The sequence below is a fragment of the Chenopodium album genome, chromosome 3 (genome assembly GCF_948465745.1).
Source record: "Chenopodium album chromosome 3, dcCheAlbu1.1, whole genome shotgun sequence".
Lineage (NCBI taxonomy): Eukaryota > Viridiplantae > Streptophyta > Magnoliopsida > Caryophyllales > Amaranthaceae > Chenopodium > Chenopodium album.
Window position 1 is genome coordinate 71,331,202 of NC_137836.1, and position 10,186 is coordinate 71,341,387.

The 10,186-nt window shown below is 39.8% G+C and overlaps 1 protein-coding gene across 1 annotated transcript; it reads left to right on the plus strand.

Annotated features, from left to right (window-relative positions):
• Window positions 1-1,265: 1,265 nt before the first annotated feature.
• On the plus strand, window positions 1,266-10,009 carry LOC145624122 (cellulose synthase-like protein D5). The gene is made up of 3 exons (XM_081677081.1): window positions 1,266-2,376; window positions 3,490-4,294; window positions 8,062-10,009. Exons 1-3 carry the CDS (start codon window positions 1,370-1,372, stop codon window positions 9,832-9,834), a joined length of 3,585 nt encoding a protein of 1,194 aa, XP_081533207.1. The 5' UTR covers window positions 1,266-1,369; the 3' UTR covers window positions 9,835-10,009.
• Window positions 10,010-10,186: the final 177 nt, after the last annotated feature.

Below are 10,186 nucleotides of genomic sequence, written 5' to 3' on the forward strand. Positions count from 1 at the left end.
TACCCCAAAGTTGCGAGTAATTTGGACCAGAGGTAGTATATAGGAAATTAAGAGAAGAATGTAAAAGTATAGAGATGTAGTCATGTAGAGAACTACTTGTGAGCTAAGGCTCTTATGTAATTTTTATGTGTACATGATGAATTTACATGGTATTTATAGTAGTGCAAATTTCTATTACATTGTGAGCCATTGTTATTAAAATTCCAATTTAAATCTAATAATTACTCGATTTACGTATGTCATACAATTCGCTTTACGATTTTACTCGATTTTACATATTAAGGTCAATTATTGGTTGCTAAGTGGATAAACAACTATTTTCTATTAATAATTAGGTTTTAAAAATTTAAATATTATCAATTAAATTTTAATATGACGTCTTGATTATGCATGTTCGTGGAATCTTACGATTCTACGGTTCGATTTTACTATTTGATTTTGAGAGGCCCTTTCGATTCAAAGTAGAATCCCGATTTTAATAACCCTTGTTGTGGGCTATATACCTTAGGGATGACAATGAGGTTGGCAAAACATTAATTACAATGATAAAAAAACTAAGGTGTGAACTCTTTTTTTTTTTTTTTTCTTTTTTTTTTTTTTTTTTTTTGTAGGAAGTTAACTAATTTAACCTAACTTTTAAAAGATATTTGAATTTACATACAAAAAGGTTGATATTTGAATTTACATATAAGATTGGCCAATTTTGTCTTTTTAGGAATTATACAATACTTCGTTTTAGACATTTGGACATAATCCATGTTATTAGTATATTATTACACATATATGGAAACAATTTAATATACAAACCAACTGATTGAAAATAATTACATCATCATGAAACGCCATAATTCTCTCAGATTTGCATCAACGTGAATCACTCCCTCTCAAAACATTTTAAAATCAATTGTAAGAAAATCTACTTTACTAAGTTTACTTATTATTACAAAACTAACAATCTTTAGCCTTTATTGCTTTATCACCGATTTTCTAAAATAAGACCGTTGTATTATAAAGTCATCATATTGTTGACTTTCTGACTCATCCTATATTTTTTTCTTGTCCTAATTTCAAGACATTCAACTATACATATAAACCGTCCGATCATGCCCCTCTTCATTTTGAACGGTCCAAATTAGTCGACCGTTGGTTCAAATGGTCCCCACTTAAAAACCCCTTTTTCAAATTTTAAAAATTCTACCGTTTTCCCCACTTAACCAGATAACCTGCCTTCCTTTCTTCTTCATTATCACCTGTTCTCTGTTTTCTCTCTCTCTCTCTCTCCATATTTTCTCTCTCCTCCATGAAAATTTCTCACAGATTCTCTGAAATTTAGCAAAAAATCTGAAAATTAGAAAGAAATCCCAAAAAAATGATAAAGAAACCGTTATCTCCATCAAGTTCTCCGGTGAAAATAACGGTAACATCAACCGGAGGAAACCGGAATATCGGGTTAACAAGCCCAATTCAACGCCATTCTCTCTCTCCTCTTAGTGCTCAAACTAACCGAAACTCCTCCGCGAGACGGCGGCGATATTCAATCACTCAACAAGAAAACGACGCCGTGGAAGGCGGAGTAGAAGAGAAAAGGCAACAAGAAGATGAAGATGAAGGACTCAATTCAGAGTTCGTTTCTTACACTGTTCATATCCCACCAACCCCAGAAAGACCTCCAATTTCGTCAATTTCTGACTCACAAAACAGAGCAGAAACAGAGTCAATGGACCGAATTGGGCTGAATCAGGCCCGATTCGGGCCGGGTTTTATCTCGGGTACGATTTTCACAGGTGGGTTTAACTCGGTGACACGTGGGCATGTGATTGATTGTTCAATGGAGAAATCTGAAGAACAGGGGAAATCAATGAATGAGTGTATGATGAAAGGGTGTGATGAGAAAGCTATAAATCCATGTGATTGTGGGTTTAAAATTTGCAGGGATTGTTATTTGGATTGTTTGAGTAGCAAAGATGGTGGACATTGTCCTGGGTGTAAGGAATTGTATGATAAAGAAGACAGAGAAAATGGTGGGAGTCAGGAGATGGAGGAGGAAGAGGAGGATGAAGCTCGGCCGCTTCGTTCGATGGCGGCCGAGTTTAAATTGGATAAAAGGTTATCGGTTGTGAAATCAGTCAAGTATCCGCCTGATTTTGATCATAATAGGTGGTTGTTTGAGACTAAAGGGACTTATGGGTATGGTAATGCTTTGTGGCCTAAAGATGGATACGGATTCGGAGCGGGTGGAGGTGGTGGTGGAGGGAATAATGTGAACAATAATAACAATAATAATGGGTTTGAATATCCGCCTGATTTTGGGGAGAGGTGTAGGAAGCCTTTGACTAGGAAGGTTGCTGTTTCTACTGCTATTATCAGCCCTTATAGGTATATTTTTGCTACCATTTCTTAATATTTTTGTTAATATTAATCTAAAGTTTATGTTGTGGGTTAATTTAGAGTTTAATTGTGGATGATTTTCTGTGTTTTGGTTGGTACTTGTGTTATGTTTGTGTTAATTGTTGTTTTCTGATTGTGTAGTTTAGAATATGCTTAGTGTAAATATCTAACTTTAGGTGTAACTAATTAACTATTAACTTAGTCTAGATAAATTTTAACATTTTTTGTAGGGTTATTTGTTTTTGAGCAACTTTTGTGGATTTTGGTGTTTACAATTTGAAATGAAAATGATTTTAGTGTATTGATCTATTATACGTGTATTGATTTATTATTTGGATTTTGAACCAAATATCGAAATATTGCTATTTTGCTACTAGTATTTAGTATGATCTTAATTACATAATCACAAGAAGATGCTGTACTTTACTGGTGCTTTATGTAACTGTCTATAGTTACTAGTATGTTCTTTGTAGAGTAAAGCTATGTGCCGTTAGCTGGTTATAAAGTACGGTCATAGTTTTGTGGTACAAATTAGTTGTCATTTTGTCTTAACCTTTTCAAATCACATATATACAATGATTTCTACAGAAATAGCATTTGTAATATTTAATTTGACTCTATCTACGTTGTCATTCAATTTAAATGAGGGCATTTAATCATAACTATTCGTACCAAACTATTTTAGGAAATGTGACAACTTTTTCTGAACATCCTAAAAAGTGTAAATGTTACTATTATTCATAAGAAGATATAGTATATCTCATAATATACATCTTCGATGAAGGGTATTGTAAGATAAGATATAGGAATACTAGAATGAATTACTGACAAACTATCTCCTTCATCAAATTCCTTATTTTTTTAGTTCATGTCATTTCCTACACCATTATGCCGTGTTAAGCTATTCTGCATTATGTTCTTCATGGTGCTTATCAATAACAATAGATGTACTGTAAGAAATAATAACAGATCATACAACCGACAATTAGCAATTTTCTTTTCATTTTGACTAGAAAAAACCTACATACATTGTTGAGCAATGTTAGAAAGGTGACAGTATAATTGTGATGTTTGATTCTCATATTAATTTATCTAATGCAGATTATTGATGGTAATACGTTTTGCTGCTTTGGGCTTGTTCCTTGCCTGGAGAATTCGACATCCTAACCGCGAAGCCATGTGGTTATGGGGCATGTCTGTTACCTGTGAAGTTTGGTTTGCATTCTCTTGGCTTTTAGACCAGCTTCCTAAACTCTGTCCTGTTAACAGAATTACTGATCTTTCTGTCTTAAAAGATCGTTACGAATCCCCCAATCTTCGTAACCCAAAGGGTCGATCTGATCTTCCAGGAATCGATGTCTTTGTTTCGACAGCAGACCCTGAAAAGGAGCCTCCTCTTGTAACAGCCAATACCATTCTTTCTATCCTTGCAGTAGACTATCCTGTTGAGAAGTTGGCCTGTTATCTGTCAGATGATGGAGGTGCACTTCTGACATTCGAGGCCTTAGCTGAGACTGCGAGTTTTGCCAGAACTTGGGTGCCTTTCTGTCGAAAGCATAGTATAGAGCCAAGAAATCCTGAGGCATACTTTGGGCAGAAGAAGGATTTTCTTAAGAACAAAGTCAGGTTGGACTTTGTTCGAGAGAGGAGACGTGTTAAGAGAGAGTATGATGAGTTTAAAGTGAGGATTAACTCATTACCGGAGTCTATCAGGAGACGGTCTGATGCTTACAACGCCCATGAAGAGCTTCGCGCTAAGAAGAAACAAATGGAAATGGGAGGAAACCTTGCTGAACCACTAAAGGTTGTTAAGGGAATATGGATGTCTGATGGTTCTCACTGGCCTGGATCTTGGTCTTCTGCTGAACCTGATCACTCTAGAGGTGATCATGCTGGTATCATTCAGGTACTTTATTTTTAAAACTTGGCCTTGGAATCGAAAGTTTGTTACTTTCTTGCTTCATTCAATTTGTTAATGTTTGCTCTTTCAAAAACTAACATATTCTGTTATGATGAAAATCGAAATTTTACTAGCTGTATACAAATTTCTAAATCATGACATTGCAATTTGATTAATGCTAGTAACCTTAACATTGTTATATCTCAAATTAGCTTGAAGTATAAACATAGTTGGCCATAGGATAGAATGTTAAATAAAGAATAGTTAAGTAAATGACTAGATTTATGCCTAAAATGTCAATCAATCAATCAATCAATCAATCAAAGCCTTAATCCCAAAAGTGGGGTCGGCTAACATGAACCAAATTTGATTATTCCGTGTAGTCATCAACATAAATCTTTCTCCTCCATCCCTTACGATCCAAAACTTCATCCTCACGTAAATCCATGCACTTCATATCCTTCCTCACTCCTTCCAACCAAGTCATCTTTGGTCTCCCTCTTCCTCGTTTAATCCCTCCATGGTCCCACTCTTCCACTCTTCGCACCGGTGCACCCTCGGGTCTCCGTCTTACATGTCCAAACCAACGCAGACGATTTTCCCTTAATTTATCTACAATGCCCGCCACACCTACTTTCTTGCGAATAACCTCATTTCTGATTCTATCTCTTAAAGTGTTTCCACACATCCACCTTAACATGCGCATTTCCGTAACCTCCATCTTTTTAATATGCTCTTTCTTAGAAGCCCAACATTCTGTACCATAGAGCAACACTGGTCTTATGGCAGTCCTGTAGAATTTTCCCTTCAACTTTAAGGGAATGCTGCGGTCGCATAGCACTCCCGTGGCCGCTCTCCATTTAAGCCACCCTGACTTAATCCTGTGGGTCACGTCTTGATCAATGTCACCATTCTTCTGGATGATCGACCCTAGGTACTTAAAACATTCACTCATGGTCAAATCCTTTCCATCCAAACTCACCACTTCATTGCTTGTCCCCCTCTGAGTGCCAAAACGACATACCAAATATTCAGTCTTACTCCGACTTAGCTTAAACCCTCTAGATTCCAACCTTTGCCTCCATTGCTCCAACTTGACATTAACCCCATCCTTAGTCTCATCCACCAAAACGATATCATCTGCGAACAGCATACACCATGGAACCTCATCTTGAATTGGTCTAGTTAATTCGTCTAGAACCGTTGCAAAAAGAAAAGGGCTTAATGCAGACCCTTGATGCAATCCGATTGTAATAGGGAAATCTTTTGTCAACCCTCCGCATGTCCTCACATTTGTTGACACATCCCGATACATATCCTTAACTAGGTCTACATACCTTCGTGGGATACCTTTCTTCAACATTGCCCACCAAAGTATCTCTCTTGGCACCTTGTCATATGCCTTCTCTAAATCAATAAAGACCATATGAAGATCTTTCTTCTTTACCCTATAAAACTCCATCATTTGTCTTATCAAATGGATTGCCTCCATAGTAGATCTCCCAGGCATAAAACCAAATTGGTTATCTGAAATGCTTGTGCATGCCCTCAACCTTTGTTCAATCACCCTTTCCCACAACTTCATAGTATGGCTCATAAGCTTAATTCCTCGATAGTTAGAACAATCTTGAGCGTCTCCTTTGTTTTTATAAACCGGGACCAAGGTGCTCTTCCTCCAATCTTGTGGGATCCTTGTAGCCGTCCATATCTTGTTGAAAAGGTTTGTTAACCAATCAATACCAATCTTACCCAAACACCTCCACACCTCTATCGGTACCCCATCAGGGCCAACCGCCTTCTTAGGTTTCATCTTCCTCAGTGCAATCTCCACCTCTACTCTCCTAATCCTTCGCACATACTCCATGTTGATTTCTTCATCACTCATAGAGGTATCTCCTATCACAACTCCATTACTTCCATTAAATAATTCATCGAAGTACCCCTTCCACCTGTCCTTGATGCCCTCCTCTTGCACTAGGACCATTTGGTTCTTATCTTTGACACACTTCACCATGCCAATATCCTTCCTTGCCTCTTGTCTTCTCTTTGCCATCTTATAAATGATCCTTTCTCCCTCCTTGGAATCAAGCTTTTCATAAACCTCCTGATATGCCTTTTCTTTTGCTTGGCGAACAGCTGCCTTTGCCTTACTCTTAGCCTCCTTATACGCTGCAAAGGTTTCATCACTCCTACATTTTCCTAAGGCTTGATAGCATTCCCTTTTTTGCTTAATTACTGCTTTCACCTCTTCATTCCACCACGAAGTATCTCTCTGTACCGAAGTTCTTCCCCTTACTTCCCCTAAGACCTCTTTGGCCACTCTTAGGAAACAGTTCTTCATTCGTAACCAGGTCATGTCCGGATCCACCTCTCCATCCCAATCCGCTTCTTCAATTACCTTTTCTGTAAAAACCTTAGCTTTTGCATCCCTTAGGGTCCACCATCTTATCCTTGGTTCTTCTTGTCTAACTTTTTTCTTCGCCTTCTCTTTCAGACGAATAGTCATTACCAATAGCCGGTGTTGGGTGACCACACTCTCCCCTGGGATAACCTTACAGTTTATGCAACTTTGTCTATCTATGCTCCTTGTGAGCAGGAAGTCTATTTGAGTTGCATTTGCTCCATTCCGAAAAGTTATCAAGTGTGAATCCCTCTTCTTAAACCAAGTATTAGCCAAAATTAAATCATATGATTGGGCAAAATCCATAATAGCTTCACCACCGGCGTCCCTCTGCCCATACCCAAAGCCTCCATGGACACTCTCATAGCCATCTCGGCTCGCCCCAACGTGCCCATTTAGATCCCCTCCAATATATAACTTCTCTGAGTGGTGGACACCCTGCACCACCTCGTCTAGGTCCTCCCAAAATTGTCGTTTCTCTTCTGCATCTAAACCCACTTGGGGAGCATAAGCACTGATAACATTCACAATCTCCTTGCCACATAGCAACTTCAGCCTTATCAACCTATCGTTCTTCCGATAGACCTCGATCACCTCTTTTGCCAACCTCTCATCGAGAACCACACCAACTCCGTTCCTAGCTCCACCATTCCTTGTTCTGTGGCTCGTTTCTTGCCCAACATACCATACCTTATACCCCAAAACCAAGCCTCGAGCTCCTTCTCCTGTCCATCTTGTCTCTTGGAGGCACATGATGTTCACGCGTCGTCTTTTCATTACTTCTACCAATTCTGCTGATTTTCCCGTAAGAGACCCCACATTCCAAGAACCAATCCGCAAACTAAATTCTTTTCTCCCACGCTCCCTCCTGATCCCAACTCCAAGTCCTTGATTATTTGACACCACAATTGGGCAATATGGCGCGTCGCTTCTGGGCGACGACCTAGCAACCCTTACATACTTATCACTGCACCCGGGTCTGGGAAGTGCAGCGCGTCGCTCAGTAGGGAACGCCCCAATGGCACGCCCTTGCTCATTTGACACCACACTCGGGCAATGTGGCGCGTCGCTTCTGGGCGACGACCTAGCAACCCTTGCATACTTATCACTACACCCGGGTCTAGGAAGTGCAGCGCGTCGCTGAGTAGGGAACGCCCCCACGAAAATATCTGTTTGGCTCATGTCATGCTATAATGTCAGATTTTTACAATTCGTGCTATAATGAGTGCTGAATCATTAGAATTGAATACAATGTTAGGCATGCATTTACACCAGCAAAGTGAAATTCAGGTAGCATGACCACTTCTATAATGCTTCATAACTAAGCTGAGTTTTTTATATCATTAGAATACTGATCCTTTCTTATCTGCAGGCTATGCTAGCACCACCAAACTCTGAACCAGTGTATGGCTCAGAAGCAGATGCTGAGAACTTGATAGACTCAACAGAAGTAGACATACGCCTTCCCATGCTAGTATACGTGTCAAGAGAGAAAAGACCAGGTTATGATCACAACAAAAAAGCCGGAGCTATGAATGCACTAGTAAGGACTAGTGCAATCATGTCCAACGGTCCATTCATCCTCAACCTCGACTGTGATCACTACATCCACAACTCCTTGGCTTTGAGGGAAGGAATGTGCTTTATGCTTGACAGGGGTGGTGATAGAATCTGTTATGTGCAATTCCCTCAAAGGTTTGAAGGGATTGATCCCAGTGATCGTTATGCAAACCACAACACTGTGTTTTTTGATGTGTCCATGAGAGCTTATGATGGGTTACAAGGCCCAATGTATGTTGGTACAGGCTGCATTTTTCGGAGGATTGCATTGTATGGGTTCAGTCCTCCAAGGGCTACTGAACATCATGGATGGTTTGGCTCGAGAAAGTTCAAATTGCTTCTACGAAAGAAGGCTAAAGAACCAAACCCTGAAGAGATTGCTTTACCAGTTGGAGGATATGAAGAAGATAATGATGATTTAGACATTGAGTCATTGCTCCTCCCTAAGAGATTCGGAAATTCCACTTCTTTAGCTGCATCTATCCCAGTAGCAGAATACCAGGGCAGGCTTCTTCAGGATCTCCAAGGCAAGGGTAACCAAGGGAGGCCTGCAGGATCACTTGCTGTCCCTCGAGAGCCTCTAGATGCTGCTACTGTCGCTGAGGCCATTAGTGTTATCTCCTGTTTCTACGAGGATAGAACTGAGTGGGGTAAACGAGTAGGGTGGATATACGGTTCTGTAACAGAAGATGTCGTGACAGGTTACAGAATGCACAATAGAGGATGGAGGTCCATTTACTGTGTGACTAAAAGGGATGCATTTCGAGGGACTGCCCCAATTAATCTAACTGACCGTCTTCATCAAGTTCTTCGATGGGCAACTGGTTCAGTGGAGATCTTCTTCTCAAAAAACAATGCACTTTTTGCTAGTAGGAGGATGAAGTTCTTGCAAAGGGTGGCATACCTAAATGTCGGTTTATACCCTTTCACTTCTATGTTCCTAATTGTCTATTGCTTCCTCCCTGCCCTCTCACTCTTTTCAGGACAATTCATAGTCCAATCCCTCAATGTAACCTTCCTGGTCTTGCTGCTGCTCGTATCCCTGTCCTTATGTATGCTTGCCCTCCTCGAGATCAAGTGGTCAGGAATCACCCTACACGACTGGTGGAGGAACGAGCAGTTCTGGCTCATTGGAGGAACAAGTGCACACCCTGCTGCTGTTCTTCAAGGTTTACTCAAAGTCATAGCAGGAGTCGACATTTCCTTCACACTAACCTCAAAATCTGCTACTCCAGATGATGCTGAAGACGAGTTTGCTGATCTATATATAGTCAAATGGAGCTTCCTAATGCTTCCTCCAATAACAATCATGATGATTAACATGATTGCTATTGCTGTGGGTTCTGCTAGGACTTTATATAGTCCATTTCCTGAATGGAGTAAGCTTCTAGGAGGTGTGTTCTTCAGCTTCTGGGTGTTATGCCATCTGTATCCTTTCGCTAAAGGGTTGATGGGGCGAAGTGGCAGGGTTCCTACAATAGTCTACGTTTGGTCAGGGCTACTTTCAATTACCATCTCATTGCTTTGGATTAATATCAGTCCCCCTACCGGAGGCCATCAGGGTTTAAGGTTCGAGTTTCCTTAATTCATAATACCTTTTCTTTCCCCACTTGATGAGGATATTGTAACAAAGATGAAGTTCTTTCTCAGACTTCATTTTGCTGTTTATAAGTAGTTCAATATGATTCTTTCATGAAAAATCTTGTAATTTTTTATATCCTGAGTCCTGAAATACTGTCATATTTCTAGTTTGAACTGTATCAGTTGTAATTCATTCTTCAGCTATATGATGCAAGTTATTCTCTTGCTTGTATGCAATACCATGCGCGTAATCAGATCTTTTTTATCATCAGTGTTGCAATGAAGCTAACCACAAACAGAAGGATTCTATGATGAATTGTAGTAAACTTCCTAAGACAGACAAAGTGTGGCCTACT